A 24460-nucleotide genomic window follows, 5' to 3' on the forward strand; every position below is an offset into this window, starting at 1 on the left:
TTTAAGGAAGAATAATCAGTGAAGAGAGGAGAAAGAAGGGAGCACATTAGATAACATTTAGAATATTTAGTTGTTTCTTCATGGCATGTGTTCTGTGTCTTGACCCCAAGTATGCTTCCATGCTCAACTTGGGATTGCTTGTCCTGCCATTCCTGCACTGGGCATCAGAAAAATATAAGATAGTTATCTTTTTTTATCATCTTTCTGTACAAGGGTTACTCTTTTGGTAGAATGCTGTCCTACAGATATTTCCCATAAAATGCCTTCCTGATGTACGTGTTCAAGAGCCTTGCTGATTGGGACCATGTGTCTTGCTCCTGTATGCCTTATTTTTACTCTGTTAATTCCTGTGTTTGCAATCTGTTTTCCAAAGGTCTCACTTGTCCATAAAATTGTTTTGTTTGGGTGAACCCTTAAGGTATGTTTGCTGGGAGTGTTCAAGGTTGCTGTTTTGTCATCACTAATCAAAGTGGTGTTTTAAGTGTTCTCCTGCCTGTTTTAATGGAGAGGGGGAGTTCAGCTGCAGCTGCTCTGCATGTTTTGCAGATAGTGCATGCTCCAGCAGTTTCTGCCTTTTTGCCTGACACTTTTTTTTTAAAGTAATCTTGTTCCTTCTGTTAAAAGGATTTGGCAATTTTCCAGAACAGAATTTATAAATAGACCAAATCCATGCCCCAGCTTTTTTATGTTTATTATGGAAACAAACTAAAATGCTATATTTACATTAGTTTTATCTGAAGGCAGAATTTTTCTCTTCTTGTTGCATCATCATTTTTTGACCTTTTGAAAACCAGTCTGACCAATTTTACCATTTTAAAAACATCCCAATAAAATCTGCTTTTCTAGAAGAAACACTTGGCTGCAAGCCCATATTTTAGTTTTAAAGAGTCTCTTTGCAAGGCCAGTGTTTAAATTAGAAGTCATTGAATGATCCTGTCATCATTTTCTGTGTTAACCAAGGGGAAAATGTCTGGGACAATAGATTAAATCGGCCTATAGTAGTGCTGTATTGACATTTCAGTCATTACACATAAGTAATGTATAGTATGTGTAAGTATGTATAGCCAAGTAACCTTTTTAACTGGTCTGTGTGATCCACTGCAGATAACACTTAGTTTTAAGGGGGGAAGAATGGTCAGTTTTGAGTCCTTACAGTAGGGTCTGGGTTTTTTTTTTGTAATTTAATTGCTTGCCATTTGGTCATTGGAGAGATCAGATATTGTTAGCAAGTCCCATGCCAAAAATTTCCATAGAATTTGAATATGAGAAGAGGAACAATAGTTCTTGGACTGTAGAAGTTAGGAAAAGGGTTTGTGTTCTTACTGATGACATAGTTTTTTGCCTAGATTTGATGATCAAATGCACAAAAGTTAATTTAAAATGCCCCCAACTTATATCTGAAGACAAGGTGGAGTAACTGCTGCATTTTACTTGCAGTTCAGTGGCCAAATGACGTTTTTGACTCAGTCACATCAGGGATCATCCTGATTCATGATGATGTCTGATTCTATTTGTGCTGCAGTGACTCAGGCCTCCCTGTTAGATGATTATTATGGGTTTGTTTGTTTTTTCTTCAGAAGGGAATTCCAGAACTCTTCACTCTTACAGACTAAGTGTTGTCTCAGTATTGAGTCTTCTCTCAGGCCATTTGATGTGTTTTCCTTTAAGCTGGAGGAAAGGAAAGGAGGTGAAGTTGTTGTGCTAACCTGGTGTTACCTTCTGTAATATTTGCAGCAATAGATGTCTTGGGAAGGGTTAGATTGCAGCATAGCTGTAGATTGTGTTGTGTAGTAACTCTGAATAGCTGGGACTTCAAGATGTTCTTCATCCCCAAAAGTCAGATGAAAATGATCCATCTTTGTCCTCCCCTCAGGATTTGGCTCTAGGGCATTTGCATATTTCAGCTGACAGAGCTTGTGGCTCTTGCTCTACACTGACATGCATGATTTGTCCCACAAAGGAGATCACCTGTTGGATGACCAGGAAAATGCAATCTTGACCCAGGCAAAGTTTTATTAAAAAGGTGGTTTGAGATTTTCTCCACCTCTTGTGCTTCCCCCCAAAAACCCCCATAACAAAACCAGAGTCCATATTGTTAACTCATCCACAGTCATTTATCACGGCAACATGTGGAAAACACACTGCAGCTTAAGGTGTGTTTGTAGCAAGCTAAACCTGTGGAAAAAAAGTTAAATGTCTATCATGATGTTCTGGAATGTGCAGGAAAATAAACTTGGATCAAATCCCAACATGTTAAGTGGTTTTGTAGGACACTGTTCCAGGTTTGCAAGCCCTCTGAGCACAGTATTGAATCTCATTCAGTTTCTCGCTGCATCTCTTGACTGAAGTGGTACTATCTTTTCACTAGAGCAGGCTCTGATAGCTTGTTTCTCTAGTAGAGCTACATCTTCTATTTGTAGTTTCTGAGCTTCCTCTGCTGAGATGCAGTACTGTCCTCTTTGTTTAGATGGATAATCTAATACTATTTATTTGCTCTTTAAGGCTTGTGAGTAGTAATGCTCTTCTAAATATCAGAAGTGCATCCCAAGGTAAAAATTGTGTGTACTGTGCTGATGTCTGCTAAATAGTCATCTCACCAAATTCTGTGTATTGAGTGCTCGTGTTGCTGTTCTGTTACTGTTAACAGAAACATTTGTCACTGTTGGTGCCTGGAGAAGAGTGGAGTTATTAGTTTTTGTCCGCGTTTTGTAATCTGTATTAGGGGATAGAGTAAGGAGTAATCTGTATAGTGTATCATACATATAGAAAAGAAGTATTGAGCTTTGTTTCTCTCATGATTACACAAAAGTATTTCTGCCAATTATGCCTTATTACAGTTCTGATTTAGGGTCTGCAGAAATAGTAGAGCCCAACTGCAATTACACCGTCATTAATATGTACTGCTTTAAATCAAAAGTCTTATAACCAGGGCTCCTAATTTGTCTTTTTATGTGCTTCTACAGGTGTTTGCCTTTGATCACTGCTTCTGGTCCATGGATGAATCAAACACCACAAAATATGCAGGTAAACTATTTTCTATACAGTGGACAGTGTAAATAATTCAAGAAAGGTTCAAACTCCCATATGTTATTTTGTGAAGTTAGTTTGGGGTTCTTTTTTTATTTTATTGTGCATTTTGCACTGTGATGCTCAAGTGACTTCTTCACAGAGGCAGACTTATCATTTTTACAGGGATTCAGTCATCTGGTACTAGCTCCTCAACTGAGAAGGAATGCAAGTTTTAAGGTGCCTGGGACATTGTTCAGGAGAGATGTTTTTACATTTAAGCTATAACTTTTTTTTTAATCACCTGAAAGTGCCCTTTGCCGTTTCTGTCACTTACAATTTCATTTCTGCATCAGCAATTACTTCTGACTGATGCTAGTGATGAATGTGCATGTTTTCAGTGCTCTGCATCTCTCTGTGCATGAGAGGGGGGAATAAAGCATGTTCTCCTCAGACAGTGTGGTTGTCTCAGGTCTTTCAAATGATTCATAGTCTGACTGTTCAGATCCCTAATGTGTTTTGAGCGATCAGCTTTGTGACTCCTGCCTCCCAAAAGCTGGCTAATCCACATAAGATTGTAATCCTAGCAGTTTTCTCATAACTGGATTTGTCTATTAGTATATTCATATTTTATAAGAGGACTTGTTTTGGTAGAGAAAGCTCTGAACACTGGGATTTCAAGGCTGTGGTCCATGGAAAGGGAAAAACTCCAAGTTTAGATATTCATATTATGAAATTTTTTGGCCCATAAGAAATCTTGAAAGCTGGTAGGATTCATTTCCTCAAAGTTTAAGATCAATGATCTCATAAATGAACTGCTATATACATGTGTTCAAAATATATTTCTGACTACTGTAGGCCCTGGCATGAAATCCCAAATCTTAAGGACTGCACTATATTTCTTAATTGCCTGAGCAAAGAGAAGCTTCTTCAGGAAAAAAAGTTTTTCACTTGTTCAGCCTTCAAGAGCTGTATTTGCACGGAACAGGTGCACTGCACAGTATTTCTAGCTCAGGCTGGGAGAGCCTTTGGCACCTTCTTATGTGCCTGCACACCCCTGTTTCCTTTAAAAGGAAGGAGGTGATGGTGTGTGCCCATACCTTGGACCCATGTGCATGTGGGAGCTACACCTGTTGGCTACACCGTGGCACTAACCCACAGCAGAGATGGGATAGACCCAAGAAACACTCCTAACCAGTTGAACTTGTTTCTGTCTTGGTTTAACTCATCTCCAGGTGAATTCAGTGGCGTTCTAGATCTGTTTGTTTTTCATTTGAGTGAAAGCTAGATCTCTCTAGTGTGTTTCAGAAGTTGTAAGTGGATTTGCCCTATCTAAGAAATTAAGTTTTATTATCTGTATGTAGATTAACCTCTTATGGGACTGGTTTCTAGAAAATGGTGCCTTGCATCTCTTCCACTTTCTTACTGGCTAGTAAGTTATGAGGTGTTATTTTGCCTATTCCAGTCAATATCCCTGCCTGGGAAAAAAAGAAAACCAAAACTTCTTTTTGGCTTTGGGCTTTTTCCTTGTTTTGTTGGGGGGAAGTGGGAGGGGTGGTATTTTCTTGCAGTTTCTTTCTTGGTGGGAGGCTTTGGTGTTTTTTTTTTTGTTTTTTTTTTTTTTTCAGAAATATGCTAAGAATGTGGGCTTAAAGACTTGCATACAAAAAACAATGGTTTCACTGTTTTTGCTGTTGTGTTTGTTGTATGGTCTTGAAGCTATCTTATGACTGCCAGGCCTTATGCTCTAGAACATAATGAATTTGATACAATATTGAAACTAAAGTAATTAAAAACCAGCTCAAAGTGTTTCAGGTGTAAGTCACTGGGTTGTTCATCTGCTTGGGCATGAGCTGATGCTATCCTGTACAACAGTAGCATTTCTTGGTTTAGGTCCAAAAACCAAATGCTGATATGGCAATATTTCAGATTTATATGTTGTTAATATTAAGGCTCCTTAAGTCTGTTTTCACAGCTTTGCTTCAATGTGCATATGTATTAACAAAAAAAAATTACAGTAACTGGATTTGGTTGGGATTTCTGATAACTTCTTTGGCTCATAGAACAAACCTCTATTGTCCTAGGCACCTTGTAAATAACCATCTTGTCTTGCATCCAGAGACTGTTAATGCCAAAACAGTCTTTGGTGCAATCTTAGAGTCCAAACAAGCCATCTGACCACCACACTTTTGGAGCTAAACTGGTATCTCTTGGATGCTGGACTACAGAAGGAGTGCTGATCTGGAAGCTAGGTGCATTCAACACTCCTGCCCAAAGTAGCTCTCTGTGGATGTGTAAATTTAATGTCATTGCCAGGAGGAGGGGTGAGTTGCACAATTAAAAGAAAACATATAAAGCTTGAAAGCTAAGTCTAGACTGCTTAAAAATATAAGTTGTGTATGAGCTCTAGGCTGAAGTAAAATTCTTAGAAAAGGCATGTGCAACAAATTTAGTTCCTTGAAAAACCCTTTTACCTGTATCACAGAAATACAGTGGTAGATGATACAGTGAAAACTTTAACAAGTACTAGGCTACCCTATCAGTCATTGCTCTCTGGGCAAAACCAAATGTGCTCATTTTGCACTATGTTGAATGGATATATAGTTGTGTATTTCACAGTGTATTAAAGATTTAGCTGATTGATAGGGGGGTCATGAGAACTCACAGAATGGTGTGCACCACCGACAACTTACGTGGGTAACTCTTCCTTGCTGTTATTTTTTAATGCCCACAAACCCAATGTTTGTCCACTCCTGGCAATGCACATTTGTTACAGGATCTTTAAAACTATTACACATGATCAGACTGACTTTATTTCTCACTTTATTGATCAATCTATGCTACTATCAGCACTTACTAATATTGTTCACTCAAGAGTGAGATTCCTGTTTGGATAAACTTAATTGCATGGGTAATTGAAAACAATTCCCAGGCTCTGGGGTGTAGGGCTGACCCTAAAATGGTATAAGGCATCTTTCTTTTATGAGAGATCTTCAACTTATTTGGCTGAACATAAGGCTTATTTTTTTGTACTAATTTTCTTTCTGTGCTCATGTTCAGGAAGTACCTACCTTATCTTTCCAGCACTTGAAAACATGGGTATTGTTGCTGTTGGCAGCAGAATTGCTTTTTTAGCAATTTTTTTTCCTGTTGAAATGGAAACTGCAGTCTTAAATTCTAAATGATCCAGTGATATCACCAACAGAAATAGTGATGGTAACCTTCAGGTGGTGAAAAACTTGTAAGAGGGCATCTTTGCAGCTGTCCTTGCAGGACTGGCTCTCATAAAGACAGCAGGGAGTCTGGAGTACAGAAGAGAAGTAAACTCTTTACAAGCCTTTGTGGAACTGGTGCTCTGATCTCTGCCCCCCCAGGATAAGGGGGCTCTTTAGCAACTTGATATATTGTGTTAGAGAGAGCCCCATCCAACCTGTCCTGGAACATTTCCAGGGATGGGACCTCCACAGCTTCTCTGGGCCACCTGTGGCAGTGCCTCATCACCTTCACAGTAAAGAAGTTTTTCCATATATTTCATCTAAGCCTATACTCTCTCAGTGTGGGGTTTTTTTTATTTGTCTTTGGTTGTATTTTACACTGGATATTGATGCTGCACATTTCTGAACAGTTCGTGTCTATGTCATTCCAAGCAAGGAATGGTTTGTGCTGATCATCACATGCTAGCTCCTGCACCTTTTTTCTGATTATTTTTTTCTGAAAGCCATAGTTAGGTGTTTGGTGAAAATACGGATTTCTCATTGGGAAGGGGTGAAAAAGAAGTCAGTGAAGTAGTTTTTGAGGAAGATGGGGAATTTGGTTGTAGGACAGAATGAGTTTGCCTTGATCTGGAAGAGGGATGAGCTTTGTCTATAGGCTGCAGGAGAGGTGTTTTGAGAGTGAGCAAAATAGCTTATTGCCATTTGTTCATGACTTGAACGGGTCAGGAGTCAGTTTGTGGATAAAGGACACACCTGCTTGCCTTGGAAAGCTCACAGAGACAAATAACTGCTCAGCATTTTGGTGAAGAGGACGATATTGAGAAATTCTCAGAGATGAGAACAAAGGATTCTTTTTACAAGCCTGGACAACAGTAAGAGCCTATTGAAGTCTGCAATGAAGTGGATTTTTAAAAGGAAGAAAAGAAACCCTTCCGTTTGGGAAGGATTCAAGAGATGCATAAATAACTGCTGCAGCACTTAGGCAGGTCCATTCCTAGGACCCCACACTGTATTGACTTGCCTGTGGGTTTTTCATAAACTCCCTAACCTCCATCATGGCTGGCCTGAAATATCAGTTCTGTGTTTCTGCAGGCTCCTGAAAGGCCATACACCTGACTTGGAGCTAAACTGTAATTTTATAGGAAATATGTATGCTGACTGCAGCACTTTCCTTTTTAAAAGGAAGCAAACCAGGCAATTGGCTTAAAGAATTCTACCCTTCTGCCCTCACAAGAGACAATGACTTCTGGATTTTGAGCAGACACAAGTGTCTTGTCTATTTGTAGTTTTGACTTAACATTGAAGCTGTTCCTGGTCTGCAAGAAAAATTCACCAGACTTTGCTTCCCTTTCCTCAGAAGGATGGGCAGAGGGGAGTTCCTGGTGTGTGAGAGCTGGCAGCTCATTTGCTTACTCTGGGCTCCCTGGCAGCCTTGGACATGCTGTCCCGAGCTTGCCCCTGCTCTGAGCAAAAGCTGGGAGAGGGGATGGATGTCTCTGGCCTTTAGTTGCCTTTAAGATGCTAAATTGTCTTAGTCAGCTGGAAGATTGGGAATTCCCTTCTTAAAGACTGTAGGGGAAATTTTCCCATTAGGTAATCTTTTTTTTTTTTTTTTTGTAATTTCTCCCATTTGCTGAAAATTAGGTGATAATTTAAAATCCCTGCTTACCTCTTTAAATGCTAGGCATCTCTGGAAGAAAAGTCACATAAGAAAGAGTATGAATTGCAGGCAGTATTGACTTACTTAGCAAAACAGAAATGCAGCAGTGTTGTCACTGGAGCTATATTATTTCTTTTGACTGTAAACACATATGGACACAATTTTGTATGATACAGAGTTTGTAAGCAGTTTGCAGACCCACTAATAAAATTTAAGGGGGAAGCAGTGTGGTTTTTTCTTATAAAAAATAGCAAAATATCATGGATGATATACTGCTATTCTCAGTGGCCTGCATTTGCAAGTTAATAAAATATCCATATTTGAAGTTTAGCATTTTGTGCTCTTTCCTCTGAGAACACTTAAGACCAAATCTTATTTTATCCCATGATCATTTGACTGGTTACTATAAGCAACACTTTTTAATGACCCATTTGTCTGTGTTGGTATTGCTGAGCTCTTCATATATGTAATAAAAATACCATTTTAGAGTTATATATCAGTCTCATTGATTTTCTGTTTGTGATGACAGTTTGAAAATTAAGTATCTCCTGAAAAATAAACCCAGCTTTGCCAGTGAAATTTCAAGTGGATTCCTTCCCTGATATTTATCAGTATTATTGAGAAATGAATCTGTAGGTCATCCTATGGTCATTATGACCAGGCATAGTATTAAAAAATAGTATTAAAACACTTTGGTATTTGCTTTTTTTTTTCCTTAGGAAACGTGGAGGAGGTTACTGGTTTATTGCTTGTCAGAAGTGGGTGATAAAAGTTTTTTCTCCTTCTGACAAATGGTTTTGTCTTCCACTCACAATCACTGTGTAATGTATATATACTTGATTTTCTTTTAATATTTATATTCAGCTTCAGTCTTTGCTTGATATTGTGTTCTTGCTCAGCAAGATAATAAGTGGCTCCCTCAGGAGTTGGTTAGAAAGTAAATTTTTGATTATTCTACATTCTTATTAAAATCTTCTGCCGATATATTTCATTTATCAGTAGTTGAACATTCTCTATTTCCGGGCTGTTTAGCAGTGCTCTCTCAGCATAGATATTATAAAATGACCAAATGACTCCTAGTTGAAGGAGTCAACTAGCACTCAATGTGCATGGTGAAGGAAATGGAGTCACTCCAGAATACAGTGGATTTTCCTCTTCTTTTACCTCCTATATTCAGCATTCTGAACTGTGTTAATGCAAGTCCAGTAACACTTTGGAATTTTAGAAATTCAGCTAGAAAGAGACACAAAGATCATTTCATAGTACATCACTGCACTAGTTTTTTCTTTATAGGAGAAAAGAAATTAGGTTATAATGAAAGGAAAATGAAAGTGATGTACTTTCTTGTCCTATTTATATGCTTCTAAAATGTTCTGTAGTCATTCCAGAGGTGGTTCTGCAGGAATTCTCTGGGCTATGGAATGTGGATATTCTCATAAGTAATTATGTAGCAAGATTTATGCTAGTATATGCCATTTTGAGAGTACAGAAGTCACTACTGCATCCACAGGAAGAAATAATTTCTCCCAACTGATAATTGCTGAAACTCCCATACCAAGGTGAGAGAGGCAGCTGATCACAGGTGTTCAGAAAGTCACCAGGCAGTGAATCTAAGTTTAAAACCATAAACCTGAAGGTGAACAAATACTGTCCTTAGCTCAGCTCTCCTTGTTTTGGGTGTACACACAGCTGGTGTAATTGTCTGATCAAAGCTCAAAGCAGACAACACATTAACCCTCTTTGTGGTGTACAAATTCTGGGCTTTCCTGTTAAAAAAACAAACAAACAGTGCGACTATTTTCATCTTCTACATCTGAAAGATTGAAGTGCATCTAAAATCTGCCTGGCTCAGGGAGCCAATTTTCAAGCTATCAAATTCTGCATCTGATGTTTCAAATTATGGATTTGGCAGAATATGTCCTCAAACAACTCTGTTGAGGTCTCACAGCCTCCTAAAACACATTTTCTTCCTGAATGTCATTGGAATGCTTTTATCTTGTTCCAACATCACCTTGCTACAGGGGGAATGTAATGGCTTATGGTGAAACTTAAGGCAAGTTCCCAAGAGAACAGCCACTTGTTCCTCTGTGCCCTCAATGTCCTGGTTCACCAATGGGTTTCATTGAAATTTTGTTACAGGACTCTTTCTTTTGACTCTTTTTGTTACAGGACTCAGTAATTAAACAATACATATTAATTGCAGAAACTACACTGAAATAATAAAAAATTTAGACATCTGTGTTATTTTCTAAGCATTCAACTTCTATGACACCTTTTGAAAAACTGTTCACTTTACAGATAATCTGCAATGTATTTAAACACGGGTTGCAACAGTTTTGATCTTATCGCTCAGTTGTGCATGAATAATATGTTTCCATCAGTGCTCTTAATCATAAAAAATAATGTGCAAACCTTTTTTATTCTTGTTTTTGGTCAATTCTAGCATGTTATACAATTTAAAATAAGCCAAATTATTTTCTAGGTCAAGAAGTGGTGTTCAAGTGCCTTGGGGAAGGAATTCTGGAAAAGGCCTTTCAGGGATATAACGCTTGTATTTTTGCCTATGGACAGACAGGTGAGTGCCCTAAAGGCGGAGAACACTTTAGGCACTTGGGAAGTGAGAACAACAAAACATAAATATTAAGGTAGATAATATTTAAAAATTGCACTTTGAAATATCATGATATTTCATATATGACTAGTATAAGCAGTGATAAGTGAATTCCTAAAAGCAGCTCTGTCAGTATGATCCTGGTTGCTACCTGTTGGGGCCTCTTTCAAAGCCTGAAAGGAGTAGTGAGTAGTCTCCTACTGGAGACTTACTCCGTTTCTAGTGTTTAAGTGTGCTCCAAGGGGCCCTAAGTAATGTCCCTACTGAAAGAAACGTTCAGGATAATTTCTCTTTTTGTTTACCTCTACCTTGTCCAAAGAATTAGCTGTCTGGAATAGCATGTCATGTTCTGATACATGCTCCTGGAGAAATGAAAAGAGAATTAAAATGTGCTTGAATTAATGAATAATTAAGAAATTATATTCTAATGCATTTTCCTCTCCTTTTTTTCTTCTAGGTTCAGGAAAATCCTTTTCCATGATGGGCAATGCAGAGCAGCTGGGTCTGATCCCACGGCTCTGTTGTGCTTTATTTCAGAGAATCTCTGTAGAAGAAAATGAATCTCATACGTTTAAAGTTGAAGTGTCCTATATGGAAATCTACAATGAGAAAGTCAGAGATCTGCTCGACCCAAAAGGGTGAGTAGCTTCACTTTCCCCCACAGCCTTCTATATTTTTCTTTAAACTCTCAAAATAGGAATGGATTTTGGAAGTCCCTGAGAAGGTTTTTTCAGATGTATGTTTATATGACTTCTTTAGAGAGGATTAGATATCAAACACAAGAAAGAAGAGAATATTCATGTGTGTTAATCACTGGTGTGATTAATTTAAACATTAGGATACCATCCTACTGATGCAAGCAAATACTGTATGAAGTACTTTACCACCAGAAAGCAAGACCACATACGAGTAAGTTCTGGGGTATTTTTGCCAGATGATCCAGGCAGTATTTGTGTAGGAATTTTCATCATCTAGGAGAAATTTGAAGCTTATTTACAGCTAGGTCTTTGTGGTTTAGATTTTGAACTTTTTTGAATGTGGAAAGGTGACACCTTAGAATTTACTTAGGAATTCTTCCTTGTATTTTGTCTACACAGAAATAGTGATTAGGCTCTCTGGCTTGGAGATGTGTGTACAGGAAGTAGTTTGACAACACTTGTTCAACTGAGCATTGATATATGTGGTTTATATTTCAATTCTTGAATATAATTGCTGAACGTGTTGTGTGCAAGTTAGTTCACGAGATAGATTTCAGACCTCCTCGGTATGTATCAATAAAGTATAGAAAATGTGAGAAGAAATGGAAGCTTTAGCAAATTGCTAGGGGGAGGGTTTTAGTCTCCTTTTTTTTAGCTCAGCATTCTTTCTGCCAATTAAGGCATTTCAGGTTTTGTTCCAGCCACAAATACTGGGATGGGAAGATGCAATAAAAATAATTTATGTATATAGATCAAAACTGGTTTTGAATAGATTGGTTTGACTCTTTATTGTTTGAGTTACAAATTCTGAAATACTTTCTTCCTGTTACAATTAAAAAAGGCATAAATTGACTTCTGCGATATAAAAGGTACTTATTTCATATTAGGTTAATAGTTGGCTCTCCATGCTAATGAGTAGATTGTGCATGAGGTGTACTTTATTCCACAGGAGTCGGCAGTCCCTCAAGGTCCGAGAGCACAAGGTGCTGGGTCCGTATGTCGATGGCCTGTCTCAGCTGGCTGTTACAAACTTTGAGGTAAATCTAAACCAAGGACAAGTTTATAAATAACACCTATGTACACGAGCAGTAGGAGTCTCAGAAGAGGTAAACTAATGTCTATCTAGATATTCTTGAGTGATTATGGTCTCTGGCCATTGGATTGATCGTCTCTAATTCTTCAGGAATATTTATTTCATGTGGAAGCACTGGGTTTGTCCTTATGTTAGTTACAAATACAGTAATGGTATCTCATAATTTGCAGTTTCACTGCATGTAATGTATGCCATGAACACAATATTTGCTTGACACAGGAAATATGAGGATTCTAAGATAATTATATTAATCTTTCAGCATGAATTTGACTTTGTTGTTGAGTACTACATTCTGTTTTATATAGGTAATTCATAACTTAAATCATAACGGCATCTAAGCCCACTTGATTTACCAAAACACATTCAAATAAATTAGTATTGTAGAAGCCAATGAACCACTGTAGGCACAATGGAAATAATTAAAGCAGTGCAGTTTTGTGAGTTGTATAGGAGTTTCTTTTTATGAGGAAACAGATTTGGAAATCTGATTTGGAAGTGTTTTTTAAAAAAAAGTTAATTATTTGTGTAGTGTTATGTCTTTCTTTTTATGTTTTGGGGTTTTAAAATTTTTTCTGCAGTATCTGTGCATATTATACAGTTATAAAAACTGCTTTTGCAGCTTCTGTATTGGTGAATTGCTTAGTTTGAAAACACACACTTTGTGCAAATTCTAGTACGTGCTGTTCATGCTTAGGTTTTGGCTGATGACTTCTGAAACGGTTTTGGAAGACTCAGTAAGCACATATATCAGGCTCTGCATAGTTGTCTTTGTCTTGCACATGTGGGAAGGTACAGGTTGAAGTGAGGTAATGTTTTGAGCCAATTAAGGGAAGATAGTATTAATGCAGGTCAGTAAAGAGATGCCCTGTGTTCACTTGTGTAGGTGAATCTGTGCTGGCCTGATTCCTGGCATTAAACAATATGATTTGTAATATGGATGTCACCAACATAGTTCAGCAGAGGATAAGGAAAAGGTGAATTGACTGTAGTTGCTGAGCTTTAAGTGCAGCACTTAAAACAGAGATATGATTTAACATTGTTCTGTGGATTTATATGCCTCTGTAGCAATACATCTCAAAATGTGCAAAGAATTTTCTCATTACTTCTACCTTCCTTTCTTCCTCTCTCCCACACACCCTTCCATCTAGATGGGGATTTTGTTTAGCAAGCACGATACTTTGCTTTTATCCTAGCATCCCTTTTTACTCTTTTTGCTCTAGGATATTGAGTCACTGATGTCAGAGGGAAACAAATCTCGAACAGTTGCTGCAACCAACATGAATGAAGAAAGCAGCCGCTCTCATGCCGTGTTCAATATTATAGTGACTCAGACACTCTATGACCTGCAGTCTGGTGTATGTATTTCTGTTGATTAATTTATGAAGTTGAGGTGGATACTTCTTCCTTTCTCATACACATAAATCATCTGATTAACTGTGTTTTGACTTTTGATAACATGGAGTCCAGTAATCAAGACTGAGAGAACCCTGGAAGAGCGAGGAAGCACACCACATAAAACAAACAGTTGGATCACTTTTTAAGATTATGTTGACACCATGAAACTTTCTTAGGTCTTAACTGTTGCTGGAGTTAATGTATTTTAATAGCCTACTCTGCCATAAGGTGATTGATGTTACCACATGGCTGGTTCTGGTTCCTTGGTGCTTCAGGCCTTTACTTGAAAATATATGGGTGACTTTCAAAGATCTGTAAGACTTCTGACAATTCCTTCTTCTCTCATGTCTCAAATGTGATACTTTACCCACATTATTATGAAGACCAGTGTTTCATGGTGCCAGTGTCAAGCATGTTGGTACTTTATGCCAGTGTTTCTTAGCTGTTGTTCTCCCATGTCCCATCTCTGCAGAATTCTGGAGAGAAGGTCAGCAAGATCAGCCTGGTGGATTTGGCTGGCAGCGAGAGAGTGTCCAAAACAGGAGCTGCAGGAGAGCGCCTGAAGGAAGGCAGCAACATAAACAAGTAAGGCATTGGCATACACAGTCTGTGAGCCCTGATCTTGAAGAAATCACTGTTGGTTCCCTGGCCTCCTCTTGGTATGCTTGTCACAAGTCAGCTCAAATGAGCTTCATCAGAAGCAGTTCAATATGGTTCTTTCAGCTGCTCTGTGCTGAGCAGCATGTGTTTCCTGACATTGGCATAGGGATCCTGATTCATACTTGACTCAGATCAGATGAAGGCTATATGAATTTTATCTGGAAAAAGTGACAGCAGTGCTCTTTAATTAAGCATATACCTTTTGTGATTCATTTATACACCCTGTCCCCAGGCTCATGTGTTTGCCTCATCATCTGCTTAAGGAAGAGTGCAAAGTTGCAGAGTTGAATGGCTTTGTTCCAACATGAATTAAATTATGTGAGGGTATAATGCACAGTTTGAGAAAATCGGATCAGAATGAAGCTGTGTTGGTTTAGCATTGCCTTGGGCGTTTGTGCTCAAGCAATGACAAGTTTTAAAGCACTTTTTTTAGCCATAATTACTGTATTACTGTCCAAAAGCAAGAATGTAGCACACTATTACTGCTGTCTTAAATATACTAATTTTTTTGGAAAAAAAGAGTGTAACTGTTACATTAAAAGCTACTGCTTTTTCAATTTATTTCAAAATGTTACAAAATGTTTTGTATTTTATGTTAACAATGACAGCACAATGTGTGTATGAGCAGCATGCATACTTAACAATGATTCAAATTTACCTCTTGGACATTTTTTCCTTTTCTAGCTTAGTTTCTGATCTGCTTTGTGTCTAATGCATCATATTGGTAGCCACGTTGGCATAGTTCTTATGAAACAAAATGATGTGGCTGTCTTTGCCTAATGGCAGACGCTGTAACCTTACCCCACAGGTTCCTAGTTAAATTCAGATCAGTTTTACTCGAAACTGTATTTGTATTTTGCATAAACAAAGGTGAAATTAAATGTTTTTCTAATTTTTGAGAAAGAATTCAAATGCCCCCTCTCCCAACAGTAATTAACAAAGTGCAAATATAACTATGGATACAGAAAGATTTCAATTTTTTTTTTCCTTTTAGAATCTTTATTCAGTGTTAAACTTGTATGGTATCAATGCAATAGGAGAGGGTGTTTTTTGCCTATGCTGAACTTCTGACAATAGAGAACTTCAGATAAAAGCACCAAACATTTCTGTAAAAGATATTCTAAAAAGAAAACGAGACGGCTCTACATTTTCCATTCAATTAAATTCTTATATGATATAAATCTGTAATACTTAATCCATTTATATAACATTCTCTATTTGAAATCTCTTTTGGAACTGATAGGCAAAAGAGAATTCTTAGTGCTTGGTGTCTTCTGTTAGAGTTTTGCTGTTGGAGCTTTAATGAAGTCTGACTTTTTAAAGCCTAAAAATAGATGTACATGTTTAGTCAGACTAGTTCTTTGGAGGACATTGTGTGCAATCTTCTTTAGGGTATGATGCAATTTATTCATTAGAGAAAGGTAATATTTTTTTCTGGAGTGATAGGGTATATTTAAACCTTATACCTTACTATGTCCGCTCCTTTTCTTATTATATTTCTTTTATAAAAAACCCCAGTAACATATATCAGTGACATGTGTTATGTTTAATGAGATAAAAAATGGAGCTGCTGGCAAGTAAACTTGCTGCTAGTTTTATGGTTTATTGCCTTGAAGAAGAATGTGGAAATAATGTGCCTGTTTATTCAGTGTCTGTACCGTTTGTTTCTGATGAAAACTGGCTAGAGCTGTGGCTAGATGTCACCTTGGTCCCACAACTTTTCCTTTTGAAAACATTATTTCCTTCTTGAGGACAGCATGTTGCAGAGAGGGGCTGCTCTCCCACTTACTGAAGCAACTGAGAGTTGTGTAATTTTGTGTCAACATCTCCATCAAGTTGTAATAGAGATGACTTGGTTTTTTTTTTCCTCAGAGCTGGTACAGAGTTAGTAAAGGAGGTTTTTGGGAGATTTGCCATATCTCATAGGAAAGCTGGATTTGCTTGTTCCTCCCCAGGATGTGCTACTTCCCATACCCAGTACAGAAAAGGAGGTGCTTAACAACTCTTTGTGGTGTAGTCAAAGAACTTCTTGAAAACAGTAGTAGGAGGAAGCAGAATAAACAATCTGTCAATTAGTAGCTACAAAAAAAAATACTTTCTGTGAGCAGTCTGCAGTTTTACCTCTGATTAGTAAAATCATAGCTGTTGTCATTTTAACTTTTGAATGCAAAAAAATGATGTAGGTGGGGGCAAGGGATGGATTGGGACAGGTCTGGCTCCAAGCTGATTTGAGGGAGGGTTTTAGTATTCAGAGTTAACTAATAGAAAAGTGGGTTCTGCTCATTGAAGTGTTTGGTTCTAAATTGTACAGAAGTAGCATGAATGGGTGTCACTTAGGGACAGAGTTGTTTCCCTGTCATGAGGAAGTGCCACTTCCTTTTGAATGCTTCTGGCCCAGGCCTGTGGTGTGAGTGTGCAAGCTTCCCACTGCCCACTAGCAAGGACAGCCTGGTGTCTGAGGAACAGGGACAGGGAGATAAGACACTGTGCAGAAATGGCACTTTCCTGTAATCTTGCAGCAAGTCCACTCTGCTTCTTCTGCAGTGACTCAGTCTGCTGTGTGCTGTGGGCTTAGGACTTCTGGTTGATTCATTATGTAAGTACCGTGAGATAGCATCAGAGTAATGACAGATCTCTGAGGCATCATCCAGCAAAAAGCAAAGCAGCTAATGAGTCCTGTAATTATTTTGTTGGGCAGCCATTCCTTTTGCTGCTACTCTTAAAGTCTTTAAACAGCTTTGTATTATGAAATCTCAAGCAAATTACATAAATTATTCTAGTTTGGCTTTTATTGTAAATGTTACTCTTAAAATAAGATCAGTATTTGTAAGGAGCAGTAATATTATCACATTTTTTAATCCCATGGTAATAAACTATACCTTATAATTTCCTGTTCGTTAAAATGCAGTACCCATAACTCAAACTGGTGTTGCAGCACAGTTGGGAAATAGTTTTCAATCACAGATCTTTTTGAAACTCTGTTCTTCCTACTTCCCTTCTGACTGTCCGTTTTCCCCCCTCCCTCAGGGTTTGGCTTTGTTTTTCATACTTCCCCTCATTTAAACAAGGAAAGTAGTCTAGGTAGTTTTTTAGTTTTATGCTCCATTGGGAGTGTGCTGGTGGTGCTTTTCAGTTGTGCTGGAGGAGGTTGCTATAGAGCAGCATGGAGCATCCTACTGTTTGCTCCTGCATTTTTAGCATGCTGTCATATCTCTCTGTGGAGATCAGAGGCTGGAGGCAAGAATTAATTCTTGTTTTTTTCTATCCTCCTCTCACAAACGTTCAGAGGTTATTAGGCTTTTCTTTAGGCCACAAAACTAAACTTAACTTTCTATTTTTGCTATGAATTTTTCAGAGGTGAATCAGAAACTTATCCTACAGGCAAATTTACAAAATAGAGTGCTCTCTTGGGAGTTCAGATTACCTACCTAGCTTTTCCTTAAATTTCTTTTGATTTTGCTCCCAGGTCTATGCTGTCTTTATATGCAATATAGGATACCTTTTGTGGCACTTGCAATGATTCTTGTTAACTTACCCTTGGATATCTTCCTTAAAATCCTCTTCTGCTACATTTTTATAATTTTTTTAGTGCTATTTCTAAACCAGTGGCAGTTTCAAGCAGCACTGAGGCTCTGTTATAAATATGTGCAAATGCTGCCTATAAACCAAAATAGTATTGCTTCTTTGAAAAGAAAACACAAGAGAGTGGAGTGGGACAGTACAATTAAAGATTCATTTGACTATCCAATTGCAATGCTGCTGAAGATTTTTCCTTGGTACTTATAGAAAGTAGCTGGATATTTGAGTAGGAATGTGACAGACCCAGCATTCCTTAGGCTTCAGCGGTGTCTCCTTTAAAACCCTTTAGGCAGCTGTTTAATGCTCTCAGGCTGCTCAACAAACTCCATTATCTTAAACATACTCACCCCAAGAGCCCTGATGTCACTTCAAATTTACACAGGGTTGTATAAGAATTACATAATGCAGCGCACATATGCTTTGGGTGGATTGCTGACACAGTTACCCCAGTTGGTAGAAGCTGTACATGTACCAAAATGCATGAGTTGGCTGTTTTCTTCACATTTCTAGAGTGTTGTTTGGGATTCAGCTGTCTGCTAAGCAACTTGGGGGGCTTTTCTCTTTCACAGTTGTGCAGCACATTTGTAAGTGGGAGCTCATTTGGTCTGTGCCCCCCAGAGGAAGCTGCTGAGGCTCTACCTCAGTTGTAACCCAACCCATTTGTCAAGGGACCTCCTAATCTGCCTCTTCTGATCAGCAGCCTTCTATGGCTGGTCACTGCCTCCCCAGGCAGATGAGTACTCCTGGGCCAGAGCTGGACTTGTTCTGCGGCTGCCTTCGTATGGCTGGAGAATTGTTTCATTTTACTTGGCATTTGAGTCAGCATTCTTAAACAGCATTCTCAAACACTGTTCCCAGCACAGGGGTTCTTGCTGTGCTGCCAGCGCTGACTTGTAACACTGTCATGAGACTGCGTCCAAATCAGAAAGATTTTTATCCTCTGAGAAAAGGTAGATGTCTAATCAAGGGCAGGGATTTTTCATGTACTGAAGCAGTCTATTTTAGACTTTTCAAACTATTCTAAATATTTCAACATAGTCTCAGTCTTTTTGAAATATGATCTTAGTACCACCTATGATGAAACATTGTTGATACCAGATTTTTTCCTCCAAATATGTAACTTTAAAGAAGTATTCTGCCTTGTTTGGAGCAGGGCAATGGGCTAGCTGATCTCTTGTGGTCATTTCCAACTTAAATTATTCTATGATTTTTTAAAATTAGATGTGAAGTTCTGCAGAGCAATCCCTATCTTCTGTGTTTTATTTAACTTGCATTTAGAATATGTGTTAAAACTGTTCTGCTGTTTTGCATTTATAGATCACTTTCAACACTGGGATTGGTTATATCATCACTTGCTGACCAGGCAGCAGGGAAGGGGAAAAATAAGTTTGTGCCTTACAGAGACTCTGTACTCACTTGGCTTCTCAAGGTAATTTATATTTTCTGTTCACCATGTTCACAAGATGTCAGCTTACTCATTTGTAGGAACATTGTAGTATGCCTCTGTGTGCATTGACTTCTCATCCTTTTTAAAGAAATGAGTGAAGGAGCTCTCATAGCTATGTTATTCCAAGTGAAATGGACAGCTAAGTGTATCTTGTGTTAATTCAAAAAAGTCCTACTTGACTATTTTCAGTTGTAATGGAATCAAAGGTGGTAGAGGTAGCTAGAAATGTTTATGGAACACACAGATTAGTTTATATCCTGAGGACATTTCAGTGCCTTAATAGTACTTTCAGTACCTTTATTAAGTATTTTAAGTCTCTTTGTGAAGACACTGTATAGTCTCAGAACAATTTTTAACTGTTGAACTTTCTGTGGCTGCACTACAGGACAACTTGGGAGGCAACAGCCAAACTGCTATGATAGCCACAATTAGTCCAGCAGCAGACAACTATGAAGAAACTCTCTCAACTCTGAGATATGCAGACAGAGCCAAAAGGATAGTCAATCATGCTGTGGTGAATGAAGATCCAAATGCTAGGGTCATCAGAGAATTACGTGAAGAAGTTGAAAAACTGAAAGAACAGCTCTCACAAGCTGAGGTAACCTCATACGCAGTAAAATGTAAAATGAGTTTCTCAAGGAACTGTCACATTCTGTGTAGAAGACTAGCTTTCTTACAAAACGTGGAAAGGAAGAGTCTTGCACCCATTCTTTTTTCTTTCCTTTTTTAACAAAATAATTCACCTTTTTTTCCTGAAGCCAGCATAATGTATGCTTATCTTTAATAACTTTTAAATGAGGACAACGTTGTACTGATGGTGACCCTTTTCAGTTCTTGAGGAACTTAAGGCCAAGCAATAATTGATGCAGCACAGATAAGGACTAGATTACATCTTCATTGTGTAGACCCACTTATTAGCAGAATTTTTTTTTATGCATTGGTGGACTATACATAATGTCAGATGGAAAAGTGTGAAAAGTCATAAGTATGTGATTGGACAACAAAATTCAGGGGGCATTTCTCTCTGACATTTGTGAAAATCTATTAAAAATTGTCAGAAATGAAGCACTAAAAAACATCAACCATTTGCTTCACTGCCTTAATAGTTGACACTGTGTGTTTGATGATTATCTTAGATTTATACTTCTACTTGAAGAATAAAGTATCCAGGTAGGATAGTTTATTTGGTATCCAGGATATCTGAACAAGTTAGGTACCTAATAGATTTGAAAATATTTTTGATCTTTTCAGGAAGGACATAAAATACTGATGGAAAAGGAGCAGAACTGTGCTTGAGGGTAAATTTGTGTGGTGTTTAAATTTCATCATTATTTAAGGAATAGTGTTATTCATGTGAACACTTCCTTATAGACTGAAGTGGGAAAATCTTCTTTAAGGAAAGGGAGGCATTCACTTTTTTCATAAATAAAAACCTGTTCTAAGCCCTTATTTTAATTCGGAAAACATTATTGTAGCATGTTGGCAGGCTGCAGCTGAACACAATCAGTAGGAAGGTGTCCAAAGTCTTACAAATTATTTTGTTAAGTGTTTTCTCTTCTACCTTCTGTTAAAAAGAGTTATATAGGGTTATAGGCCAGCCTGTTCAATTGTTACTTGGCACTGGACATATTTAAGCCCTTTGCTTTTGTTTCCTGTTGTGAAATGAGAAGCCTGTGTTAGCTCCAGAACATGCCTTCCTTTGAAGGTATTCAACAGGGTCAGTCTGAAAGCTTCAATGCAACTCTAAGAACACTTACAAAACCAGGATGGAATGGAAGGCTAAATGTGTAGAGGAATTTGTGTTTGAAACTACTGTTGGAAGAAAGATGTTGCACTTGAACTTCAGATCACTAGGAATTAAAGTTTTTAAATACTCACATATTTTTATACGGACAGTGAAGTTTGAGTGGCCAGGCCCAGAGATTTTTGTTCCTTCCATTAACTCTGGAGCTATGTCAATCTTCAGCTATTTCAAATCTGGATCCAACAAAGGTGGTTTCTGTCCTCCTCCTTTGCAAGTTTCCTATTTCTTCAACTTCTACCTTGAAAAATCTGGGAACATAGTAACAATCTATACTTGTTGGATTTGATATTATGTTGCTCTATTCAGGTTCCATCAAGTGGATGTTGCAGTGTTAAGAGTAGCTGAGGGTTTTTGCTAATTTCTACCTTTTAGGCCATGAAGGCGCCAGAACTGAAGGAAAAATTGGAAGAATCAGAAAAACTAATAAAAGAGCTGACAGTCACCTGGGAAGAAAAGCTAAGGAAAACAGAAGAAATTGCACAGGTACTTCAGAAATTTTTAGGAGGAAAACCAGATACTCATATAGTACTAGTCAGCTGAACTTCAGGAGCTTTAGTGGACTATGCTGTTTTCCCACCACCTATTTGAAATGTCTCTGAATTTTTGTCTTTTCCCCTTGTTTCTGGTTTTGGAGTAGTTTGGAATAGGTTTGTTTGTTTGTTGGTGTTTTTTTAAGTCTAGATTTTCTTAGCATAAATCTAGCGGTGTCATGATAGCACTGATAAAAGCCAGTATTTGATTTTAAAATAAAACATCAAAATATGTTTGGGTTGCTCATTTATTTATAAGACCACAGTGAGACCGTGGACATATTTCCCTTGAAGTGACTAAGGAAGTGAAGAATTGCAGAAGGATCAGAATTGTGGGTAGTATTTGTTGCTTTTGCTTTTAGTGATTTCTAACCAGAAAAGGAGAATGTGTACATGGAGTCACAAATTTTTGGGGTTTTTTTTGGTTTTTTTTTGGTTTTTTTGGCATTAAAAAAACCTCTTCTGGCTTCTATTGTACACTTCCATCATTTGCTTCATCCATAGCTCAAAGAATAAGTGGTGTTGGCTTCTCTTTCTGGTCCTAATATTCCAGAAGTATGTTTTGGTGCAAACACTGTTGAAATAAATTTTAAAAAAAGAAAAAAGGGGCATGGGGAAAACCCAAACCTAACCAGCCAAACAAAAACCCCAACACTCAAACTGTAACCAAAAAACAAAAAAAGACTCACGTGATCAAATAAGTGCTTTAGCTGAATTAATAATGAAACTGCAAAAGAATAAGCTTCAACTATGGCATGCTACTTTCTAAATCATCTATGACTATGATTATCTTTGAAGTAATTGGAACTGAGTTTCATTTTTTACTAACATAAAGACTCAAAGCCACATTGTGTTACTTGTATATAGGTTTAATAAACTCAATAGAGCTGTGCAGCTAAGTCTAATACATTTAATAGGACTGCTTAATTAAGCTCCACTTTGGGGAGGCAGGTGTTAGAGGATTACATCTAACTTTTTATGGTTGGTGTGTAAAAATCAATTCTACTGACCTTATGGTATCTGACTAGTGTCTGGTGGTGATATACAGAATGCATACTCAGCATATGCATCTTCAGCTTCAGTTGCTCTGTGCTTGTCCCTACACATTGCAGCAGGCAAGATTAACCTATTTTTGTTCTTGCAGGAGAGGCAAAGACAACTGGAGAGCATGGGAATCTCCCTTGAGTCTTCAGGTATCAAGGTTGGGGATGACAAGTGTTATCTGGTGAACCTGAATGCAGACCCTGCACTCAATGAGCTTTTAGTTTACTATTTAAAGGTAAGGATGTGAACAGGATATTTACACAGAATGGAAGGACACTTGCTTTGAATCTCTAGCTCTAATTTATTCAGAGGGGATGTAGATTATTTTTGCTGCAGCAAAATAGGATAAGCCTCCTCCTGCTATTTAGGCTTTTTTTTCCCTTTGCAGCTCAGCTTCACTGTTTTCCTAATTGATCTCCTGATTGCCAACAGTAGGAGAAATGCTCAGTGTGGGCCAGTGTTGAGATCAATTCTAGCTTTTCCAGGCAGGATGTGCCTGGCCAGGGGTCTTCTGGCCTGAACTTCAAGCAGGAGCTTCATGGTAGATGCTTGTTTTTGTTAGGGAGCTGGGAATTGCTTTAAATATATGGAGAGTTAATAATAAAGATATGATGATCAGTAGTAATCAGTAAGAATAACATAGTCTTCAATGACAGGAAAGCTTATGAGAGAGGGGGTTTAAAAAAGCACTGTTAAAAATTTACAGAAATGTATTTTCCCAGTGTTGTTAGCTTTCATACCATTCTGTCTTGTATTTCCCATGCCAGAGTGAAGAATTGTCAAGTTCAAACCTAGAAGGTTTGTAGGGAAATGTGAGCTGCTTGTCAATAATATATGAAAGAGTATTTTTTCTGTTTTTATAGCTACTCTTCTGTTTTGGTAGCTGAGGGAGGGCTTGTGTATTTGAACAGCAGCAAATAAAACATAACCTCTCAAACACTAATAAAATAAACAGTGCCAGCAGAACTTAAAATATGACTTGGAATTATGTAGAGCTTAGTATGTTCAGTTGAGTTGCTGTATAGCTGTTTTCACAAAAGCAGAGAACTCTGCACCTTGTTTTACTATCTATGCTGTTCTCCTAATTATGCCTATATGACATGACTGGTTTTCTTCTGGTTTTTGTGTTTAATGTATGCATGCAGGCATAGTGTGAGAATACTTTTTAATCAGAATTTGTGTGTCAACTGCTTCATTTTGCTTTAGCTAAAACTGTGTGAAGATGAAGTTCAGGGCAGAACAACGGTTTGTGTGTGACTGTTGCAGTCTTCAGATCTGCTGTGGCACCATTTCTGCTCGACAGACACACAAACTGTGCAGTCTCAGCACTTCAGCTAATATTTTCTTAGTTGTGTCAACAGTGGTAGTTTGCTTGTCTCTTAGTAACAGCTTGTTTTCTAGGATCACACAAGAGTTGGTGCAGATACCTCTCAGGATATTCAGCTCTTTGGTATAGGAATCCAACCAGAACACTGTGAGATTAATATTGCTTTAGATGGAGAAGTTACACTCACACCAAAAGAAAATGCAAGGTAAGGAAGATCAGCAGCACTTTCCATTGAAATGGAAATTTGCTTTTCTTTGACAGATAGTGACTTTCATGCATTTTTATTTTACACAGACAGAAGTATCTTATGTTCTGATCAATGAGTATTTTCAATACAGTTGATTAAACAGATACTTAGAGGGAAATTCAGCAATTAAAACTAAGGTTTCCC

At 37.9% G+C, this 24460-nt stretch overlaps 1 protein-coding gene across 3 annotated transcripts in view; it reads left to right on the plus strand.

The window, feature by feature from the left end:
- The window catches only part of KIF13A (kinesin family member 13A), a 105512-nt gene that overhangs the window by 43628 nt on the left and 37424 nt on the right, over positions 1–24460 (plus strand). For all 3 annotated transcript variants that reach the window (XM_036401037.2, XM_036401020.2, XM_036401029.1), the window contains exons 4-14: positions 2964–3024; positions 10364–10456; positions 10950–11130; positions 12140–12227; positions 13504–13638; positions 14151–14263; positions 19235–19346; positions 19750–19962; positions 21541–21651; positions 22843–22977; positions 24144–24274. In XM_036401037.2, coding sequence (XP_036256930.1) covers positions 2964–3024; positions 10364–10456; positions 10950–11130; positions 12140–12227; positions 13504–13638; positions 14151–14263; positions 19235–19346; positions 19750–19962; positions 21541–21651; positions 22843–22977; positions 24144–24274 — 1373 coding nt within the window. The remainder of the gene's footprint in view (positions 1–2963; positions 3025–10363; positions 10457–10949; positions 11131–12139; positions 12228–13503; positions 13639–14150; positions 14264–19234; positions 19347–19749; positions 19963–21540; positions 21652–22842; positions 22978–24143; positions 24275–24460) is intronic.

Source organism: Molothrus ater, chromosome 1 (genome assembly GCF_012460135.2).
Source record: "Molothrus ater isolate BHLD 08-10-18 breed brown headed cowbird chromosome 1, BPBGC_Mater_1.1, whole genome shotgun sequence".
Classification (NCBI taxonomy): domain Eukaryota; kingdom Metazoa; phylum Chordata; class Aves; order Passeriformes; family Icteridae; genus Molothrus; species Molothrus ater.